At 41.5% G+C, this 23,431-nt stretch overlaps 1 protein-coding gene across 3 annotated transcripts; it reads left to right on the top strand.

The window, feature by feature from the left end:
- The first annotated feature begins 1,402 nt into the window (after positions 1 to 1,402).
- nr1h3 (nuclear receptor subfamily 1, group H, member 3) lies at positions 1,403 to 21,827 on the top strand. Of its 3 annotated transcripts, none has more exons than XM_028575290.1 (11): positions 1,403 to 1,443; positions 9,286 to 9,488; positions 11,205 to 11,287; positions 12,201 to 12,446; positions 15,891 to 16,157; positions 16,325 to 16,530; positions 17,664 to 17,843; positions 18,239 to 18,338; positions 18,722 to 18,835; positions 20,869 to 20,963; positions 21,295 to 21,827. In XM_028575290.1, the coding sequence occupies exons 3-11, from the start codon at positions 11,245 to 11,247 to the stop codon at positions 21,439 to 21,441; spliced, it is 1,398 nt and encodes a 465-aa protein (XP_028431091.1). In that variant the 5' UTR covers positions 1,403 to 1,443; positions 9,286 to 9,488; positions 11,205 to 11,244; the 3' UTR covers positions 21,442 to 21,827. The 3 variants fall into 3 exon arrangements, with proteins under 3 accessions (XP_028431091.1, XP_028431074.1, XP_028431083.1); XM_028575273.1 differs by lacking the exon at positions 1,403 to 1,443 and adding an exon at positions 6,708 to 6,898; XM_028575282.1 differs by lacking the exon at positions 1,403 to 1,443 and adding an exon at positions 6,708 to 6,898 and having other exon boundaries at positions 9,286 to 9,493.
- Positions 21,828 to 23,431: the final 1,604 nt, after the last annotated feature.

Genomic DNA, 23,431 nt, shown 5'->3' with positions numbered 1-23,431 from the left:
TATCAAATCATAACAAGAGTTATCTCAAGACACTTTATAGATAGAGTAAATCTAGACCACACTCTATAATTTACAAAGACCCAACAATTCCAGTAATTCCCCCCAGAGCAAGAATCAAGAAAAGTTTGTCGACAGTTATGTTATCTCAGGACTGGAGATAGCTGCACTGCCCTTAATGGTAACGCCTACTTTGAATTGCCTGAAGTGTACACCCAGTGTAAGATGCCTGTGATTTGTGACAACATTCCACGACAGAAAGAGTTAAGTGCTTGGCCACACTTAAGCTCTGTGGAAATTCCGGTAATTGATGCTGATGTGGAGCTGTTAATTGGGATCAGTGTTCCAAAGGTAATGGAACCATGCCAAGTGGTACACAGCAAAGGCGAAATAAAAAGGGGCTGCTAGCATGCAGGCAAGTATATTCACTCAGTGCTGTGCTAAAGTACAATTTCCATGCACTTAATTGTACTTTGTGTATTATCATGTTTAACAGCTATATCGTACACACTAATAGCATACTCTACATACAGAACATTAAAATAATGTATATGATTGATACATTGTTGTAGATGAAACTACCCAATATATGAAAATAATAATCCAGTAATACAAGAACACTGACAGGGGACATTATTCTTTGTATTATTACTTTTTTAGTGCATTTTGATGACAATAGGCTACTCTTTACCCCTTTAGGCCTACTTAACAGTTTAAAATAAATGTGTTATTATTATTATTATTATTACTTGTAATTAAATATTTGCACAATGAGGTAGCCTACTGCTACATTTCCTTAAGTGAGGGATTGGAGTGATTGTGCTACCGCTGGTATGCATATGACATCAATCAGTGTAATACAGTATATTCCCAATCATTTATCAGTCTTTCTGTTTTGTAAGTTTTGCTGCTAAACTATGTTAATACTAAATAGAACTGAGAAATCTCGCGATGTACACTAAAGACATCATGTTAAGTATGAGAACATTTCCCCCTGCACCAAGTACAAATGTGTTATGTCTCATTATTCACTCCAGAACAGACGAGGCCGTCAAGCTAGCATCAACTTTTGTAAACTCCATAGACAGTATATAATGGACCAATAGACCCCGTTGCTCTGGACGGAGACCAGTGAAGGCTATTAGAAGCACTTTTCCGGTGATGGCCAGCTTTACTGCGCAGCCTCCAACTGAGAGAATGTGACGTGAGCAACGTGTCTGAAAGTTGGAAGTCTTCTGGTAGCTGTGCCAAGATAAATCTCAATCATTCCCAATCTTACAGATACGGAGAGTGTAGGTGTATGTAAGGAGATAACATGGGCACAGGCTAATTATTGCTAACTAACATGCTAGTTAACATTAGTAATTAAACCTAAACAGCTCATGTAAGTCGAAACTGCCTGCGAGCTTCTCCTGTACTGTACTGTAATTCCTCTACTATGCGACGGTAAGTCACTTGGTTATGACACAATCGTTAGCTTATATTTACAAAACCGTCTGCTACGGAGCCATAACGTGAGGTACAAGGTAATGAAGCCTTTTATACATTGTCGTGTTTCTTTGGAACTAAACAATGGACAAATAGAGTCTTCAAACATTTCTGATGTAAAGTTATTCGCAGTCAAGTGACGTAAAAAAAAATGGCAGTCAGCGGAATGCTAACAGGAGGTGATGGCCAGTTAGCAACAAAATGGCGCCATAGATGGCTCGAGTTCTGAAGCGAAGCTTACCCCCTTGGTAAACTCCCTTCTTTATTTTTCTTCTTCTTCTTCTTTACGGTTCTTACCAACATCCAGTACAACGTATTGTGGACTACAGCGCCCCCTAGTGGTTAAGCCGTAACTCAATACACAACATATTTCCCCTCTTGTTTAGGAAGCTTACCAGGTAAAATAAAAATGAGTAAGCCGCCTCTGAACTCACCTAGACCTCAGCTGTAATATAATGCAAACTTAAGTTTTTTTTTTTTTTTTTTTTCTTAACATTAGCATCCTCTTCTTTCCAATAATAGTATCAATTTAACTGTTATAGCATGCAACATTACATTTATCAAACTTCTAACAGAATTTTTAAACATAAGTGAAATTAAGCAAACCGTTTCACTAGCAAAACAGCATTCAGATATTTTCAATGTTTGTTTTTTTTTCACCTACCATAACTACCAATTAATGTACATAATCACTAAGCCATGCCGGCTTCTTCCTGACCCTGGCAGACATCCGCATGTCCCCATCCAGCCATTGTGCAGGTCCCAACTCAGGTACTGGAACATCCAGCATTTGTGCAGGTTCCGGCACAGGTACTGGAACAGAACGGTCAATGGTGTCCGTTACACTGTCAGGGACTAGCGAGAGATGAGTAGCATTCCAGGTGCGTCCATCTTCCAGTACTCTTTCCGTACTCTTACTATGCTTCCCTCTTTGATCTTTGGTACCTGGGCACCTCTCCTGACATCTGTGTAATCTTTTGATGCCTTTTGTTTAGAGGTGACACGGTTGCGCAGTTGCTTCTCTGTCAGCAGAGTAGATTTGCTTGCTGGACCGATGTTCACCTTTGTGCGCATTTGCCTGTTGAACATGAGTTTGTATGGTGACACTCCTGTCGCACTGTGTGGAGTTGCACGGTACGTGAGCAAGAAGTCCTGTATAAATGGTTTCCATGGTTTCCTCTCTTGCTCGGCAGTAAGAAGTGACTCTTTGAGAACGCGATTCCAGCGTTCAATGGCTCCGTTTGCTTGTGGATAATACAAAGACACTTTCCTGTGTGTAATGTCCCTCGCTGCCAGAAATTCTGCGAACTCGTTCGAGGTGAACTGTGTCCCATTATCACTAACGAGTTCTGTGGGGGTTGCCGAAGCGGGCAAACACAGTAGACAGGAAGGTAGTGACAGCCGGGGTTGTGATTTTATCATTCATCTGGCATGTCACACATGCACTAATGCTCTCCTGCACCGACATGTCCATGCCGGGCCACCAGTATAAGTCACGTAGCCTCTGCTTGGTGCGCACAACACCCTGGTGGGTTTCATGTGCCAAGTCCACCAGCTGTCTTCTCAGGGCCACAGGCACTAGCCGTCGGTGAGGGCCCCTGTATATTGTCACATCTTGGACTGAGAGTTCATCTCTAGTAGCAAAGTAGGGTTTGAGCACTGCCGGTAGGGACTTTGCTGTTTTAGGCCACCCCTTTTTCATCTGTGCCCTGATGGCAGTAAGCTGTGGGCATGCCTCACATGCCACCACGAAGTCCTTCACAGAGAGAGCTTTCAGTTCTGTGTCCAGCAGAGCTACAAGTTCAGGCTCAGTCACTGGCTCTGCATTCTCTTCTGATGGGAGAGGCAGACGGGAGAGACAGTCAGCAGCATAGTTTTGTGCTCCTGCACGATACACCATACGTCATACGTGAAGCACAGAAGTCTGTCTGACCACCGGGCAATACGCATCCCTGCGCGTCCAAGTCCTTTTGTGTGTAGCAGTGTGGTCAGAGCCTGGTGATCTGCACGCAGTGTAATAAGAAAGTCCTCCACTTTTCCGCTGCCCACACACAGGCTAACGCTTCCTTTACTACAATGGAGTATTTCCGTTCAGCAGGGGTAAGTGAACGTGAGGCAAAAGCAACTGTGCGCTCAGTGTTATCAGGGTGCATTTGTGTCAGTACGGCCCCCAGACCATAATCCGAAGCGTCTGTAGACACAATTGTAGGAAGGCTGGGGTCAAAGACTGATAGCGCTGAACTGGTTACAATGCGAGTCTTGACCGTGTCAAAGCTGGACTGTGCTGCTGCTGTCCACTGAAATGTGTCGCCACGCAGGCAGTCTCGCATGGGCTCTACCAGAGATGCATAGTTCTGCACAAATTTTGCATACCATGCTGTGAGCCCCAGGAATGAGCGCAGTGTGGTGGCGTCGCTAGGCGCTGGAGCAGCTGTAATAGCCTTGAGGTGATCTGTGTCTGGCAGCAAACCCTGGGCTGAGACGGTGTGTCCAAGGAACCGTAGGCTGGTCTGGTTGAAGTGGCATTTTTCATAGTTGCGCTGGAGGCCAGCTTTCTTTAGCGCAGCAAGCACCATCAGCAGGTTACGATCATGCTCCTCCTTTTCTGTGCCATAGACTATGACATCATCTAGGTAGTTCTGGACCCCCTTGAGGTCTTTCAGCACCAGAGACATCATCTTGGAGAACGCACTTGGGGCAGAACACAGCCCACATGGAACCCGACGAAACCTGAAGAGCCCTTCGTGAGTTATGAATGCAGTCATATCTCTGCTTTCCTCTGCCAGTAACACCTGATGATACGCATTTGCCAAATCAATGGTTGAGAACACAGTGGCTCCACGCATTTCAGAGAAGAGATCATCCATATGAGGAAGTGGGTGACTGTCCATCACTACAGCCTTGTTTGGTTCACGTAAGTCCACACACATTCTCACTGAACCATTCTTTCGTCGTGTGACAACGATGGGTGATACCCATGGAGATGCGTCAATCCTCTCTATCACATCCATTTCTAACAGTCTCTCCAATTCAATTTAACAGAGAGTGGGAGTCTCCGCAGCTTTTGTTGAACAGGCTGGACGTCTTCCCTAACTTTCACACGGTGAATGAAACCTTTAGCAAGACCTAACTTCTCTCCAGTCACCGATCCGCGCGATGATCTCTCTGATCTCTGTCACTGGGCCCGCAGGTGAGAGCACCATGTTGTCAATAGAACGTCTCAGTGCCCTGAACAAGTCCACTCCGAGCAGAGCTGTGCCTGTCTTCACGACGTACAGTGTAGCTGGTACTGTAATGGTTGCATACCTCACTGTAGCTGGCAGGCAACCCAGCACTGGAACATCAGATTTGGTGTAAGTCACTAACCTTTTTTCTGGTTCAGCAAGCGGCACACCACTGAAGTTCGCCCTATAGAAGTGCTCAGGAATGATTGACACAGCCGATCCCGTATCCACCACTAGCTCCACAGTACGGGAAGTTGCCTTTGTATTTATGGCTACTGTGCATGTAATTTTGTCATCCAGTTGTCCATTTTCTATCATTCGTACTGTATTCATTTCCAGAATAACCACTTCTCCTACCTTGGCCGTGGTTTGCTTGGACTTACAGTACATACACGGGCAAAGTGTCCGACCTTATTGCAGTTTTGGCGAGTCACTTTCCTTGCAGGGCAGTCCTGGGCATTTGCCAGGTGAGCTGCTGATCCACATCTAAAACAGCTTTGATCCTGTTTCAGTGCTGCTGCAGGCTCGATGGGGTGACTGCTCTTTGTTCGGTTTCTGAATGGGCGTTTTGGTCTCACCTTCACCACGTGCACTGGAGCATGCGGCTCCGAAGCTAGAGTCTGGGCGTGTCCGATAGCTGCTTCCACTTGACACGCCAACTTTACTGCTTTATCCAGAGTGAGATCTGTCTCGGTTTGTACTAACCGTTTTCTCACGTATCTTCACACAGCTAGCATGCTCAATCAATTGGTCCCGTATCATTCCATCTGTGTTCCCAGCAAATCCACACGTTGTAGCTAACTCACGTAACGCGCCCACATACTCGGCTACAGTCTCATGCGGTCTCTGTACTCTCTGTCTGAACTTGTGTCGTTCCAACACAACATTTATTGCTGGACTGAAGTGTGCATGCAGTGCATCCACTGCAGAATCATAGGTTGTACCTACATTCGTGAGTGTATCACGTAGTGTGTAACACGTTGGCCTTCGGTGCCCAGGCAGTGTAGGAGAATTGCACGTTTCCTCGTGTCTGGCCAGTCGTCCCCCTCCGCGTGAATAGCGAGCAGGTAATTCCCGAACATTTTCATCCACATATCGAACGGAATAGGTTGTCCGGCGCATGGTAAGAACAACGCAGGAAGAGGCACACCGGTAGTCGCCATTCTCGTCGCCAATTTGTTATGTCTCAGTATTATTCACTCCAGAACAGACGAGACCGTCAAGCTAGCATCAACTTTTGTAAACTCCCTTCTTTCTTCTTCACGGTTCTTACCAACATCCAGTACAATGTATTGTGGACTACAGCGCCCTCTAGTGGTTAAGCCGTAACTCAATACACAACAAAATGCAATACAACAACAAGCTAATTTAATGAATATCCTCCAATCCCATCACAATTCATATGAAATGCCACATAAATAGCAATGAAGTTAAAACACGTGATCCATGGACCATGCCCACAGAGACACTGAGTATTAAGGTTTTGTGTCAGTAAAAATGTGTAGGCTTTTTGGATAGGCCTAATGCATTAAAACAATTACTTTAACTACATTTAATGCAGCACTTGATGACTACCTACAGTATTACAGATTTAATAACACGCAGGCTTGCCAGTTGAACTTTTATTGCACATATGAGACAAACTATTCAAATCAGAGAGACGTTGTGGTTGTAGTGCATGGCTGCTATACGTTTTGCAAGCCACCAGATGTCCCTATGTTTGAAGCCCCATACCAAAGCTTGGAATCTTTTTTGGCACAAATTAGAAAGAAAGCCCCAAACCTTCATGAGGCTTCATTCGCCCATCACTAGATTACTTTCTATTGTAACACATCTATAAATCTCTTAGAATCTGCACATGTTCAATACAAGTTTATTATCTTTCAACTACATCTCTCTTGGTCTGTTCTTTCAACATTGCACCACTGCCAGCTGCCTGTAAGACTGTACACTGGGCACTAAATGGTTGTGACTCTGAGCCTGATGCAATGTGTTCCCTGCTGCGCCAGCCCACCCAGCAGCCGAGCCGCTGAGGCTGAATCACATGATGATTACGCTAGCTAGTGAGCTAACGTGCTAAGTTCGGTTGTCAAAGCTGCTGTCAACAGCCACAAACGGACGGAGTGGCATACCCCAACTAACAAGTAGTTGAACACTCGTCAAGTCAACACATTTTGCCATGTGTGATGGTAATTCATGTCTTCTTCTTTGTGGTAGCCGTGATGTGAAGCTAGCTAACGTTAAGTTGGACCTGTTAAAAAAAAGAAAAGAGAGTTGCTTTGGAGTGCGTTAGGCTAACTAACGCGATTGGCCTTGTTTGGATTGCCTATAAAGCTAATCTCACGTAAACATCCAGTTTTACAGTTTTATCCAAACAATGTTCGAAGGCTAGCGAGTTAACGTTGACCAATGGTAACTTTACATGAAAATATGGTTAACGCAAGCTAATGTTTACACGCCGACATGTAGCTAACGTTAAGTGGCTAGCTACATTTGTTTGTCTACCAGTTAACGTTAACGAACCAACTTGGCTAATGTTAGCCGCAAGTCTGTGTTCAAACTGCAAGCAAGTATCAGCAGTGTTAACACGAAGCTTGTCAAATGTGTTGGTTTTAAATTGCCACATGCTCTTTCAAGTTTTTACATTACATGACAATTAACGGACACTGGCTTAACTAACGTTACCGTAGCTAAGTTATCCCCTGGTGTTAACGTTAATTGCTAATTTAGCTTGACAGTTTGGTCTTACTTCTTGTCCTTTGATAGATATTAACTATCTGAGGCTGCAACGTGCATATGTCTAAAAACAAAGACTTAACTGAAAGCCTCTAAATACCCCTGGTCCACTTACACAGGTGGTTTCACTTATTTTGTCTGATTAGCTAGCTAGTCTTCTGTGTGGGCGTGTAACTTACAAACTTACAGACATCTGTTAGCTGTATGTCCTGCATCTTTATCATTTTTATTAGTCTGGTGACCTCACCTAATTCCCAGCACAGCTCCACCCAGTGTTAACCTGAGCAGAGCTCTCTTTTCAGAAGAAGTGAAAATATCTGGGTGGGTCTGCAAGACCCGGAATCACTAAATGTACTTCTTCTTCCATCAGTGTGGGAACTTGAATTCGTTTTGGGGCCTGTGACTCCTGAAAGCACTGACTCTTTGCTTTTCACTCCAAGTTGTTGCTGAGTAATGTAGTCCATTTTTGCTTCACCGGAGAGGGTTACATCCGTTGGCACTCTTGAGACTTTTAGAAAAGGACATTTCCCGGTCAGTCATGCTGACTGTATTTGTACACTTACAGTATAAGCACAGCTTTCTCACAACCCGCCAACATTGTTGCTGACGGTGACCAATTGATGCATTGCAATTTTTACAGGCTTTGTCAATGCCGTCAGCACAGTGTTGCTAATAGAACTGCAACGGTACATTGTTTGGTCTATAACATGTGAGATATTTGTAAAAAATACATATATTAGAATTACTTATTTTGTCCAACCAGGAGTCCAAAACAATCATAGAAGACTAAGAACACCAGCAAATATTCTCATTTTAGGAGCTGGAACCAGTACATTTTTTTTTTTTTTAAGTAGTTATGCCTTGAAAATTAGTAATTGATTATCTAAATTGTTGCTGATTGAGTCATTGTTTCAGCACTAGTTTGATCGCACCTCACTTATATTTACATTGGCTGTGTAATAAGCAGTCTAATTTGCAGCAAGATACTTTCTTGACGTTACAAAATCGAGTCGAATTACACAATTGTTTATCGTGGAGCAAACTGAGGTTTCGTGAGTTGACGTGTAATATAAGGACACAGAAAAAAGAAAGAAGCTTTAATGGTATTCAGTGCTTTATTGATTTTGTTGGTGTATTCATTTCATTTCCAGCACTCTATGAAAACATGTTCATGGACAAAGGTGACTGGCTGATAAGATGCAGGGGACATTGGACTTGTGCAGACAGATCAGTGTGGGGATGACATGAGGTTACAGGCAAAGTAGAAATGTTTTACAACCAAAGAATGTGAATTCACCCAATAAAACTTGATATCATTTAATGACCAGATCTATTGTCTGTAAAGCAGATTTCAGATCTTGTTTTAACAGAAAGGAAACCAGCTTAGACTTAAGATCCACTATGCCGACATGGCATTTGGCATTTCTTGATTTGTGGTTTCTCAATATGTTAATATTAGACATTGTTCTAAGTTTAGCTAGATGTAATATTGTTTTTTTTGTGTGAATTTTCTCTTTATGCTCTGTGTGTGACATTTATGTGAGAAAGGCTTTGAGTGGTAACAACCTTTACAGATTCTGAGGCAGAGGGCCACAATACTGGAAAAGACGGGGTCATCCCTAGGTGTCTGTGTGCAATGAGGCTGTTTTAGTAAAATGGGCTGCTTAAATGCTCATAAAGGGAAAAAGGCTGAGGCACCACAGCCCTGTGGGGATTTAAGAGCAATGCAAATGACCAATAGTAACCTCTTGTGTTCCCTCTTTCTCCCTCCCTCTCTCTCTCTCTGTCTCTCTCTCTTACTCTCTCTGTCTTCCCTCCTGTCTCCCATTGGGCATTGTAGAAAAGGACTTGTCTTCTTCCCTACTCGCTGTCTTCAAGATATCGAGTCGTTAAACTTCTGCCCAATAACTCACTGGGATTTTGGCATCCTCAAGACTCATCACGAAAGCAAATACTCCATCAACTCAGGAATATCGACAGAATGAGGTTGTGGACTCACATGGCCAGGATGGGTAGACGATAAATAAGACATCAACTTCAGAGGTAAGGTCAGTCCGCCCCTATGCTGGTCACAGCACTGTTGCAAATTAATTTGAGCTAAGTAACAAAATGTTGTCTTTTTTTATTATTATAATTTTTTGGGCTTTTTCTGCCTTTATTCGATAGGACAGCTAGGTGAGAAAGGGGAGAGAGAGAGAGGGGGAAGACATGCAGGAAATTGTCACAGGTCGGATTCGAACCCTGGACCTCTGCGTCGAGGCATAAACCTCTCGGCATATGTGCGCCTGCTCTACCAACTGAGCCAACCCGGCCACAAAATGTTGTCTTTTTTTGTTTTTATTTAGGCATCAACTGATGTTATCTATAGCAAAATTGCTGTGTAATGGTCAAGTTCTTTTTAGTAGAAAAATATAAGCTATTATTTAAAAAAAAAAACAGTCATATAAAAGAAGCCCAAAGCCACCAAGGCATCTTTACTCCAACAAATGTTGCCTTTATTATTACCTCTTGTGTGAACGCTTTTATCTTGAACTGCTGCAACAATAACCTCCTTACTAGTGTACTATGGTATGGTACTTAAAATGGTACTTGGTAAAATAACTGTTGTCACCGCTATCGTGGCTTTTTTCATGTTTCTATTATGGTTTTTCCTTTTTCATATTCTATGGGGCTGCACAATATATACTTTTTTTTTTTTTTTCGTCATCGCAATATCAACTGGCGCAATTAACATCGCAGAAGGCTGCGACATATCGCGAAAAACTGCACTTTAAAATGTTCTTTTTTTCCTTTTTTTTTTTTTTAAGTTATCGTTATCGCGATATTCAACGGCGTTATAGCAGTTCGCATATTTTTACTCATATCGTGCTGCCGTAGTATTTTAGTGAACCCAACTTACAGAGTTTTGGGATTTGCGACAGTTGTATTTAATCAAAATAGTTCCATCATTTTCCTTTGTCTGTTGAGTGTTGAACTTGACCTAACTTCATAGTCTTTGTTGTGACTGTCTTAGGGCTGTCTCATACACCATTTTTGGGGCTTTGAAGCTTCAGTGAGACATATTTAAATATATTTGAATACACACATATGTAATAACTGCAACGGTCGAAGCTTTGAATCATGTGGGTCAGCCCTAGACTTTTTGTTCTAATACTTTTATTTTAATACTTATGTTTTGTCACAGCGACTGAGAGTAAGTTGTAGAAATCGCTACCATAATTTATATACTAGTCATGAATTTGTCATGAAATGGGTGTGAAGTACAGCGCTTTATTATATATCACATTAAAAAAGTACATCTTTTGAATGAGTTATTTTAATTTGTCACAATAAATTGCAGAAAGCCTATACTTTTAAACCGCGGATTTATTCTTACAGGCTGGTTAAGAATAGCCCAAATCCTGCGTGTGTGTCTGCTGAATCAGTTTCCTGAAATGCACCCATATGTGGCACATGACAAACTTTCATTTCTGCTTTTACAGCCAGTTGGCTTGCCTGTGCACACATTTTAGGCAGGATCTTGGTTGACTGATGAAGACATTTCACATTCAGATCTTTCGAAGAACTGCGTGTGATTATGATCGCCCTGCCATTGATGTACTATAACCACATCCCTCGTTTTAATGTGTACAGGTATACAGTGTCAGCAGGCTTAAATCCCTTTCCGTTTTTCACACTTCAATACGTATGTCTGTTTTTTTGGTTATGCTTGTAAAATTGCCATCGTCATTGAGTGTGATTGTTATTTGAATTGCACAGGTACAAGTGGATTTCGTAATGACAAGCTGCTGTGCAGAAGATGTCCACGTTGTCTGTGACTGATATCCCAGATGTTGGTCATGGTAAGAGGAATCACTGTATTAGTCTTATTAAATGTATGAGATCAAACTGGACAGGCTTCAGTTCTCTCAGTAAAGCTCTGTTTTACTGTGCCAGCGAGTTGGTACAATTTTCTTGTTGTATGCTCTGGAATTGGCTATCCAGCCTGGCCTTTTTATTCCATCATCTATTTAGATTTATAGTAAAAACCAAGTTCATGCATTGGATGTCTGCTGAAACTCAAACAAAAGCGCAATTTCAGCAGAAATTTCAGGTTGCACTTTCATACCTGCAAACTAGTTGCTTTTCGCCGTGAATCGCTATTTTGAATGGGGAAAATGTCATCCACGTGAAACGTGTAGATCCGAAGAATTTTTATACGGCACCGGTGCCTTAATGATTTATCTACCGGACCTGGATTTCGGTGCCTTAAGTAGGTGCCACTTAAATGCCTTCGCTTCTCTCTGATGCTCCGAAAACTGACGTTCGAGGGAACTGAGGGGGTGAGTGGGATGAGGGGAAGAAGAAGAGATGTGTCACCTTTTACAGCCCTTCTGAGTTTGCAGGTATGACTTTACTTGAAGGTCTCTACATAAGAGTGACATGACACTGTCATGAATATGTCATAAACATTAATGGCATAAAACATCTTTCGGTTTTAGTCATGTATGACAGTGTCATGTCACTCTTATTTAGATACCTTCAAGTAAAGTGTTACCAAATTTAGTATTATAAGCTTCACCAAACCATCAGTTTTGCATTATATTGAATGTGTGTTTCTGATGTACCAGCTTTTGGCTGATGAACGTCAACATTTATTGCGGACACCTGGGATAAAGACAAGCTGAAACAAGGGCTTGAATGATGGTACAAGTTGGCTGGTGTGATTTATTTATTTATTTATTGTTAATGTGAATGTGTTTTTGTCTCTATCAGATGAGAGTAAGGTGTTTGACGGGGCCTCTGAGCTGCAGCTGGACTGCTTGGTTGAGGAGAGCAGTGGAAGCACCACAATGAAGCACGACGGCCTGCTGTCGCTGGCTGACCTCTCCCAGCCAGATGACTTCCCCGCCACCCCCCTTAATGGCCCTTTACTGACTGACATGAGTAGCCCTCTGCAGGTCGAGCCGGGGGACATTAAGCTGGACCCATCTATAGGTGACACGTCTGCCGCCAGCATAGGTGAGACGACAGTACTTAGCTTTTAACCGCTGCAGTACCCGACTGAAATGTTTCTCTCCAGAACTGACATTACATTTTTTATACATTTTTTTTGGGGGCAATTTAGGCCTTTATTTGATAGGAGAGCTTAGAGATGTTTGGAAATTAATACCTCCACTTGAGGTATTAATTAAACTGACTTGGAGTAAGCTGCATTCATAATCATTCAACTAGGGATTAAAGGGGGCCCAAAACGATCCGGAACTACTCCAGCACCTTCGATTTAATAAAGTAATTCATCTAATTGGCAGTTTAATTCTGCAGCGGCGCATAAGTCCGTGAATGAGGCAATGTTGTGTCTGTGCTTGGTTCACATGACTGCGATAACCGGACAGTGGAGTGTCTGTTATCTATACCGCTAAAGTCAGTTGAGGTGAAGTGTGTTTTTCATCAGAAAATGATATGAGAGAGATGAGATATATCACTGTGAAATCAGTTTGACTAAAATGACAAAACTTTTGGTTTTTAGCGCAATGTACTTGACATCTGTTCAAGATGGAGCTTTCAACTCTAATAGAATGCTAGATGGTTGAATGAATAATAATGCGTCATATTTTTCTTGTGCTGTTTTGTGACTAATATCTGGATCTGCATCGTAACCAGGAACATATCTGTGTCAGGAACATGTAGTTGTGCAATGTTTTCTTCTGAAGTAGCGTTACACAGTAAGTCGGTAGTATACACACATTTGTTGCTTTGCGGGCATCCTGAAAGTAATTTCAGGTTACAGTAGTTCTCAAGAAAGCTGCGAGCAATACCACAGGTCAAACAATCGGCCCTGTGGTAAAACCTAAATAGCACCAATCCTTTTTAGTGTGTCTTGTTGCATATCTGATAAACATAATGCAGAGTTTCTGTAAGTGTTGCTGCTTTAGTCACTACTTGCATGGAGCCAAGTAGTATTTGGAGGGATGTAATAATTGAGCTTCAGGTCAAGAATCAGAAGCTGAATCTCCAACACCTTGTTTTAGGCTCAGCTCTCCGTGACTCACTACAAATATTTACTACTCTATTTAACGTGCGTGCGTGTGTGTGTGTGTGTGTGTGTCACGCAGACTAGACTAACTTGTTTTTGTTTTTTTCTGCCAATCTCCAACGCCCAGTTCAGACCAAAGATTCGCAACAAGACAAGTTGAAACCTGCTACTAGTTGAAATGCGTTGTGTTCTGCGATGCTGTTCAGAAATTTGCCAGGTTACACAAATGCGGTCAGGCGAGATGGTGTATTCAACGACTCTCTGTACATTCGTTCAGACTTTTTTTTTTTAGCTGGATATCATTTGTAGCGTTTTAAAATATTAGTGCGGATGGTGATAGTGAGCTACAGCTACATTGGCATTTCTAGTAGTGGCAGAAACAAAAAACGAGAGGGTCGAGAATTTGGAGCCATCCACGGGTGCTTCTTTTTTGGTTTATTTAGACTTTTACAGTTACAAAATCCATGCAAGAAATGGATCTGTAATTATAATATGTATTTAATAGTTTACATATATGCTGTTTAGATTTACAATACTAGTCTAATTAAAAAAAAATAATAATAAAGACATGTCAATAAAGAGACAATTATAAACCACACCCACATCCTCCCCTCCCACCCACCCACCCACCCTGCTTAGGCTGTGCTAATCAATAAAAGAAGTTAAGCTGAACTATAACTATACAGGTGACAAAAAAACAAACAAGACAAAACAGCAACAACAACCATAAAAAAAGCAAAAAGGGTTATGGTCTTAGGTCAAGAACAAGTGTGTAAAGGATAAGGTCAAGGATCAATATCACCAGGCTATAGGCTACACCATGGCAGTTACTGGATTATGAAGCCTCTGGAGGCTGCAGGTCAAGGGAGTCAACATATGAAAGAAAAGGCTGCCAGATTTTGACACAGCACCTCTCTTCAAGTGTCTAATCTTTTCCAGTTTTAAGAACAATAGCACATCTCTTATCCATAAGGAATGTGAAGGAGGATGCTTAGCTTTCCAGTGAATCGAGATTAACCTCCTAGCTATGAGGAAAAAGAAATGCACCAAAGTCTGATTTAGACCTGGATTATTTGACGGTGTCAGGGAGGACTCCAAACAAGGCCGCGACAGGGCATGACTCTAATTTGTGTCTGCAACACATCAGACAGAAGAGAATACAGAACACCAGTATGTATATAAAGAGGGACAAACCTATGAACCAGAGTGCCACGCTGCTGGCGACCTCTTTCACAAATTGGATCAGTGTTGGGACGCGGCCAAGAATAGACCCCCGGGTCGGCGTCAAATCCATTCCCAGATCCTGGGAGCATAGGGTTAAAAGGGATTGATCGGAGGGAGAACAGAGATTGTATGGCTCCATACAGTGTGGATACCAGCCCCTTCATTAAGAGGGGCAACTTTATAAATCCTATCAGTAGGAATGTCTACGGGGATAATTGGAAAATCTATCCATGGGTGCTTCAACGGCATACCCAAGGGCCTCTTTTGTCAATTCCTCCCTGTCTATTCCTGAAGTACCGGTAGTTGTGTCTTTTACAGGAGTTGGTGTCACCGCTAATCAGCAGAGAAAAAACGCTAACTATCGAGACAGCATTTCAACCAGGGGAAAGGCGGATGATAAACACTGGGCTTATTAGCGACAAGGAAGCTACAGCCCATAGATACTGACAAAAAAACATACACTATATAACACTATTCTGTATGATATATCCAATTACACAGAGGCGGGAAGATTAGGCCTAGTATTTTCCTACCCGGTACCTTGACGTTTTTTACAAGGGAAAAATGTGACAAAGGCCAGTTTGTTGATCTTATTTGAGTCCATTTTTAAGGTTTGTGTCATACAGATGTTGCAGTTCCTCAAAGAAATTGATGACTAGATCCTCTCTTTCCTTTGTCCAAAACACTGCCATTTGGACCAGCTGATGGTTTTAAACTGACTTGACCAGCTGACTTTGCTACGGGCTGATTGGCTGTTTAAACAGGTTTACAAGATGAGTCTTGAGACGGGCCAGTTCACGCCACTGGAACGTTTTCGCAAATCTTTGCTCTAAACTGGGCTTTAATCTCAGACATGTCTTGCCCATACTTTGACCATTTTCATATACAGCAGTTGTGGGTATAACTCTCTATCTTAATTGCATAATAGGCTTTTTATATTCATGTACATACTGTATATGCAGGTATCTTATCTACTTAAATGTTTTCTATACAGGACTGTATGTAACCTGTTACATCTGTTTTAGATAGGATGCCCTGAAGAAAATGTATTTTAAGTAAATAAAAGGAAGACAAGCAGACATTGTTTAGCCTCCAGCACATGTTGAATAACCCTCAGTATACAAGTGGCTGCATCCAAGAATTGTGACTGCAATTAAAAGTTCTTAATATGGTTTATCACCCCTTTTTGTGTTTTATGTGTATAGATGGTCAGCCCGTGAAGAGAAAGAAGGGGCCTGCGCCAAAAATGCTGGGCAATGAGGTGTGCAGCGTGTGTGGTGACAAGGCCTCTGGTTTCCATTACAACGTGTTGAGCTGCGAGGGCTGCAAGGGCTTCTTTCGACGCAGCGTCATTAAAAGTGCCCAGTACAACTGCAAGAACAACGGGCGCTGTGAAATGGACATGTACATGCGGCGCAAGTGCCAGCAGTGCCGCCTGCGCAAGTGTCGGGAGGCGGGCATGCTGGAGCAGTGTAAGTGTCTGCATGTGCCAAAGAAATCCGAGCTAGAGAAAAAACTCCGATTCCACTGCATTTTGGCAGGTGGCTTTGCAGCCAGAGTAAAAACCACGAAGAGAATAAAATGGAACACCCTATTAACTCAGAGATTGAGCCGAGTTTGTCCTCTTTTTAAACCGTAGGTGTGCTTTCTGAGGAGCAAATCCGACTGAAGAAGATGAAAAAGCAGCACGAGGAGGAAACGGCCCGCACATCCACAGTGGTCACCCCCACTCCTCCACAGGAAACGGCCGCACTGGATCCACAGCAGCAGGACATGATTGAGAAGCTGGTGTCCATGCAGAAGCAATGCAACAAAAGGTCTTTCCTTGACCGACCGAAAGTGACAGTAAGTAAACGTCTCTGTGGATAGATTTGGCTTGTTTCTGACCAGTCTCTCCATACCATATAGAAACCAGTGATTTTATTACACCCATGTATTGCTATATTAAGTAGGCCTACTTGAAGACATGGCCAAATAAATAAAACAATACCTTCATACTGTTGTGTGGTTTGCGCTAGTAACGATGAATTAGGACAATAAAATGATTGTCACCTTAAGAATAAGTACAGGACTTCATTTTGGGTAAGTGTTAGGGCTGGTCAATATATCGATATTGTATCGATATCGTGATATGGGACTGCATATCGTCTTAGATTTTGGATATCGTGATATGACACAAGTGTTATCTGTCCCTGGTTTTAATGGCTGGATGACAGTAAAGTGATGTCATTTTTTGAACTTACCAGACTGTTTTAGCATTTCTATTATTTGCCTTTACCCACTTAGTTATTATATACACATTAATGACGATTATTTATCAAAAATCTCATTGTGTATATGTTTTTTTTGTAAGCACTAATTGTCAACCCTACAATATCGCCGCAACATCGATATTGAGGTATTTGGTCAACAATATTGTGGTATTATATTTTTTTCCCGTATCGCCCAGCTCTAGTAGGTGTTCAGTTTGGGTGGCCAATATTCGGCCAGGACACGGTAGCTTCAGGTGGAAATATAGCTGCTGTAGAAAACAAAATGTTGTTGCTGTGCATCTGCTGGTGTCTGTAGATAGATTGAGAGTCATGGAGAATATTTCTAATATAGAAAATGAAGTCAAATATGTTAAACATTAATTATAATGATAACACAGTGCTGAACAAACTGTAATACCGCCACCACCACCTCAGTTGCTTTATAGTTTTCACATTTGATGTGTTTATGTGGGTGTCCTAATGTGATTTATTTGTATGTGTTACGTGTTTTGTTTTTGTTTTTTTTAACGTGTTGTGCTATGGAACATGAAAAGAACATGTGTGGAAATGATTATCCCTATGGGACAATAAAGACTCTATCAATCTTATAAACTCTATATACAATTCTTCCGGTTATGGAACCGTGGTTAGGGCAAAATCGGTTAATCCTGATCTCTACTCCACGCTTACCAGTAAATGAATGTTTTTGGTGTGTGCATCCAACAGCCGTGGCCACAGAGTCAGGACATGCAGAACCGAGAAGTGCGTCAGCAGCGGTTTGCCCACTTCACTGAGCTTGCAATCATGTCAGTCCAGGAGATTGTGGATTTCGCTAAACAGCTTCCTGGTTTCCTGGAGCTCACGAGGGAGGACCAGATTGCTCTGTTGAAGACGTCGACCATTGAGGTTGGTCGTTATTTATCACGCGGCGTGTTTCTTGTGGCTGTAGCTTGCAGTTTAAAGTGTTGGTTTCTCTATGAATACAAGGTATTGTAACTGCACATCATTGATTTCAAATCGACACGCTCTTGAATATGTTACAAGTGAGCCAAATGCAAGAGCTTGCACAATGGGCTCATTTCAAAATTTCTTAATTTGCAGTATTAGCAACATGCAAAAATAATTTAGTACTGCATTTATTAATTTGATATCAATGATCGACATTCTGCTGCTGTTTTTAAAAAGGTAGTTGCTTGCTGCATTATTTTTGACAACTTATTTGAGTATCTCTGCGTATCGGTTTGTCTTAGTTCGGCTGTACATTAATTTTCCACTCACCAAGATTTGTTTGTCTTCCTCAGATTATGCTGCTAGAGACATCTCGGCGGTACAACCCTGCTATCGATAGCATTACGTTTCTGAAGGATTTCAGCTATAATAAGGAGGATTTCGCCAAAGCAGGTGCATTTACTCATTTCTGCCTGTCAGATGTTTATGGAATATATGAATATTAGATATCACCTAAGCCGATTGCCTGTATTCGATCTGTCTCGGATGCTGTTTAAAAAAAAGAAGAGAAGAAAGTATGAGCAGACTTAACCAAGTTTTCCATACTTACTCTATGCAAATAGCCTTTTTTTCCCTACCCAAGGATGCCTAAACTATTTCAACACCTAGACAGTTACAATCAGAAATGCACAATGCGGAACTCATAAATGCTGGGTAGAGTTTTGACAATATTTGATATGTAATTTATATAGAAAAAGAAACATATGTTGCTCTTACTTCTGATTGCCTTCTTTAAGGTGACTTTTCTTTTGCGTGTCCCCCTCTCACCTCCACAGGGCTTCAGTTTGAGTTCATTAACCCCATCTTTGAGTTTTCAAAAGGAATGAATGACCTACACCTGGACGAAGCGGAATATGCCCTGCTCATCGCCATCAACATCTTTTCTGCAGGTCAGAATTGATAAAACTCCACATGCAGTAAATCTTCAACGTGAAAGTGAATTTAGAGTAGGGCTGCACAATTAATCAATCATTAATAATTAATGGACTAGTGCAATATCCAAATCGCAGAGGGGTGCAATATTTGTTAAAGGCAAAACATGTGTCAAACCGTTCTGAATGAAGTATTGTGGGGCTGCAGAGACGTCCCGGCCTACAAATCCCATCCTATGGACTACAGAAAACATCTTTGTTTGGTACAGATCCTCGCAAAAATCACGCTATAATCATTTACATTTTTTAGGATTTAATATTAGTAAATGAAAATGAGAATAATTATAGAAAACAAGATCATTCCCTTCAATATCGTGAATCCTATCGCAATCGCAATATCAGTCAAAAATAATCGCAATTAGATATTTTCCTCATATCGTGCAGCCCTAATTTAGAGCTAATGATACCCCTGTCAATTCTTTAAGGGACAAATTGGTTGCTTACAGTTGCATTTTCAGAAAGCAATGAATCACCTTTTCACCAAAAAAAGAAATCTGATCTTTAAAGGTCACGTGACATGGTGCTCTTTGGATGCTTTTATATAGGCCTTAGTGGTCCCCTAATACTGTATCTGAAGACTCTTTTATATAGACCTTAGTGGTCCCCTAATACTGTATCTGAAGACTCTTTTATACAGACCTTAGTGGTCCCCTAATACTGTATCTGAAGACTCTTTTATATAGACCTTAGTGGTCCCCTAATACTGTATCTGAAGTCTCTTTTATATAGACCTTAGTGGTCCCCTAATACTGTATCTGAAGACTCTTTTATATAGACCTTAGTGGTCCCCTAATACTGTATCTGAAGACTCTTTTATATAGACCTTAGTGGTCCCCTAATGCTGTATCTGAAGTAGGGCTGGGCGATATATCGATATTATATCGATATCGTGATATGAGACTAGATATCGTCTTAGATTTTGGATATCGTTATATCGTGATATGACATAAGTGTCTTTTCCTGGTTTTAAAGGCTGCATTACAGTGAAGTGATGGACTTTTCTGAACTTACCAGACTGTTCTAGCTGTTCTACTATTAATGATTATTTATCTAAAATCTAAGTGTGAAGATATTTTGCGATACTGTCAACTCTAGAATATATTGCCGTAATATCGATATCAAGGTATTTGGTCAAGAATATCATGATATCTGATTTTCTCTATATCGCCCAACACTATATCAGAAAATATAGGATGTAGAAATAAGCGCTGAAAATGTGTAGAAGAAAAATGTAACAATTTAAAACGTTGGAAAAAACTAAAACAAACTGAAACATTTGCTCTTACTTTGCGGAAAAAATATCGGGATATATATCGTATATCGATATTGAGCCAAAACATATCGGGATATGACTTTTGGTCCATATCGCCCAGCCCTAATCTGAAGTCTCTTTTATATAGACCTTAGTGGTCCCCTAATACTGTATCGGAAGTCTCTTTCCCGAAATTCAGCCTTGGTGCAGAATTACAGCCACTAGAGCCAGTCCCACAATGAGCTTTACTTAGGATGTGCCATTTCTGTGTCTGTAGCTATTGAAGGGGGGGCAAGGTGGAGGGTGGGGGTGTGGCCTTGACCAACTGCCACTTTGCTCGTTTGAAAGCCATGATCTCTCTCTCTCTCTCTCTCTCTCTCTCTCTCTCTCTCTCTCTCTCTCTCTCTCTCTCTCTCTCTCTCTCTCTCATGGGTGGGCCAAATTCTCTGGGCGGGCAAAGCAGAGAAAGGGGAGGTAACCTTGCTCCTTATGACCTCATAAGGATCAAGATTCCAGATCGGCCCATCTGAGCTTTTATTTTCTCAAAGGCAGAGCAGGATACCCAGGGCTCGGTTTACACCTATCGCCATTTCTATCTACTGGAGGACCATAGGCAGGCTGGGGGAATGCATATTAATGTTAAAAAACCCTCATAAAGTGATATTTTCATGCCATGGGACCTTTTAATAAAAGTAAATAAAATGTGTCTATTTGTTTTGGTTTGGTGAACTCTGTTCAGATCGGCCAAACGTGCAGGACCATGAGCTGGTGGAGAGGCTGCAGCAGCCCTACGTGGACGCGTTGCGCTCTTACATCATGATAAAGAGATCCAATGTAAGTGGCTGGGGTTTACGCAACCTCTTCTCTCGTGACCAACAGTTTGTCAGCATAACCTGGGTGTCGTCATCACAACAAGCACATTGGGTCAGGGCTGAGGTTACATTTTTTTTTTTTTTTTTTTTTTTTTTCAGACTGGAGGGGGGCTTGACTTGTTGCAAGAGCAGTTGTTTGCCAGATGAGAAGAAACTCACTGTTCTTTTTTTTTTTTTTTTTTTTTTTTTTTTCTCTTTCTTTTCTTTTTTTAAACTGTATAGCTGTTACTAATTGTAAGTGACTCTCCTAGTAGTATGTCTTTTTTTAATATGAGTTTCAATGGTTTCCTCAGGATCATTTGATGTTTCCCCGCATGCTGATGAAGTTGGTGAGCCTTCGTACACTAAGCAGCGTCCACTCGGAGCAGGTCTTTGCCCTTCGCCTCCAGGACAAGAAGCTCCCCCCGCTGCTCTCTGAAATCTGGGACGTCAATGAGTGACCGCAGACCTGATATCCCACTCTTCCCGAAGCCTGAGAGGGACACGGCATCCAGCAGGACCACTGACTCCTTTCTGCCCATGTGGTCAGGGATTGGTTATAGCGTTGAGATTTTCTATTTTTATTTTTTTTTCTTCTCGCTTGTGGGAGGAGAGCACCATTGCCCAATGCTCTGAAACGGACTGCTAAATGGGTTTGTGTGTTCGTGAGGAGGAACATCAACACCTAATTGTCTTTTTGTTGTTCTTACTTTTGTGTAGATGCTGACATGATCATGGCGATGTTAAATACCAGCATCAGGCTCTTTAGCCTAGTCTTCTTAGATATAATATTTGTTAAAGGGGATCTATGCAGTTTTTTTTTTTTTTTTTTTTTTTTTTTTTTTTTTTTTTTTTTTAGCTTAATTTACCTTAACAGCTTCGGAGACATTGGAATGGTTATATGACTTTTTTTTCGAGTTGAATGGTGGTCGTCTCGCTCCCCCCCCCCTAGCGCCTGTGAGCGGAAAAAAACCACCCTTGCAGCTTTTTGGCCGGCCTCAGCGTCAGGAAGTATCGCGTGATATCAGGTCTTGCGATGTAACGAATTGCATTAGGCACTGCACACATACAGCAACCGGCTAGCTATAAGAACAAGGTAGCGATGGAGTTTTTCACACTACCGAAAGCATTGTCGGAGGAAACGGCAGACTGACCGAGCAAGTTTTTACAACAGTGCTGCCAAATATCTATTCCAAAGCTGTGGGGGAGCTCTAGAGAGAAACCTGCGAGCAAAAAGCCAAAACTGCATAGCGCCCCTTTTAAAAGTTATGTCAATTTCTAGTGCAGTTCTATACTCATCCTCTAAATGATTATAATCTGAGCAGGTCTTGGCTGTGGCTGCTTCAAACGTCAGGATTACAGCTGCACATTCGGTTGAAATCGTGATCTTTGCAGTCGTGCAATAGGTGGAAATAGATGCCGAGTTAAGCATGAGCAGACGCACATCTGCTGTTCACTTTATTGATGTTAGGGTAAAATGGTAGGCCATCTGGTTGGTGTTGTGCATTGTGGTGTGGCAACAAATAGTGTGTTCCTTTTTGGAGTAAGTGCAGAAATCAAAAGGTTTGTGTATTCGCTCAGGTAAAGTTCCCGAAGTAGACCTCAGTGAATCGGAGGCTTCTTTAATTTCCATTCAATTTACTTTAGTTTTCTTCCAAGTGCATAAGGGACCCTTTTGGTCATTTATAGATTCATCCATTAACGGTCAGATCCATTAACTTTTCATGTAGTTTGTATATTTATTTTCACAAGAAAAATGTATAGAGTGCACACACAGATTGTACAATCATGTACTAATGTACAAGTAAGTAAAACTCTGCAGAATGTGCCCTCATTTACAGAAACAGTCTTTTTTTACACATAGCACAGGTACCTTTAAATGGGCGATACTAATGTGTCTTCAAATTCCATGTAAAGGTTAAGTGTAAAAAAGAAAGTATGTCAAGCTACCATCTCTGTAAAACTCTTTACAAAATGAATAAAAATCCATCCTGACACAGTTGTATTCTGAATCAAAATAGAAAAAACAGTTGCCTCTATTAACACCTTTTTTGTCACATTTGTGAGATGTACTTTTATTGATTTCATTACAAAGCAGTTCGGTTAGGTTCATATTTTGATTTCTTTTATCACTATCATTTAAAGTTGCGAGAAATGTATAAGTAACATACATATAGTTTGAACATATGGAGAGTTTGACTTCTTTTTTATTTTTGATAATACTGTATGAATGCCACTGAGGAAAAAATGTACAGTATAGCTGAATATCTGGTGGAAAACTTCTCTTGATTTAAAGGTCTACCATGGTCCGAGTGTCTTCTTTGAACAGGTACTCGACACCACACAGCTTTAACTGGTCAGATTTTGGAAAGCCTCGCGAAGAAAAAAATTATACCAAAATCTTTATCGACAGGGAGCAGAGAACAACAGGAAATGAGTAGAAACATTAAC

The sequence above is a fragment of the Perca flavescens genome, chromosome 1 (assembly GCF_004354835.1).
Source record: "Perca flavescens isolate YP-PL-M2 chromosome 1, PFLA_1.0, whole genome shotgun sequence".
Lineage (NCBI taxonomy): Eukaryota > Metazoa > Chordata > Actinopteri > Perciformes > Percidae > Perca > Perca flavescens.
The sequence above is the reverse complement of the archived record's forward strand: the minus strand, read 5'-3'. Positions and strand labels throughout refer to the sequence as shown.

Bases quoted from the DNA above. Each gene is read 5' to 3' on its own strand.
- nr1h3 (XM_028575290.1), top strand. From the start codon at position 11,245: ATGTCCACGTTGTCTGTGACTGATATCCCAGATGTTGGTCATG. The intron at 12,447-15,890 runs GTGAGACGACAG...TTATGTGTATAG, and splicing joins CACGTCTGCCGCCAGCATAG to ATGGTCAGCCCGTGAAGAGA. The intron at 18,836-20,868 runs GTCAGAATTGAT...AACTCTGTTCAG, and splicing joins CATCAACATCTTTTCTGCAG to ATCGGCCAAACGTGCAGGAC.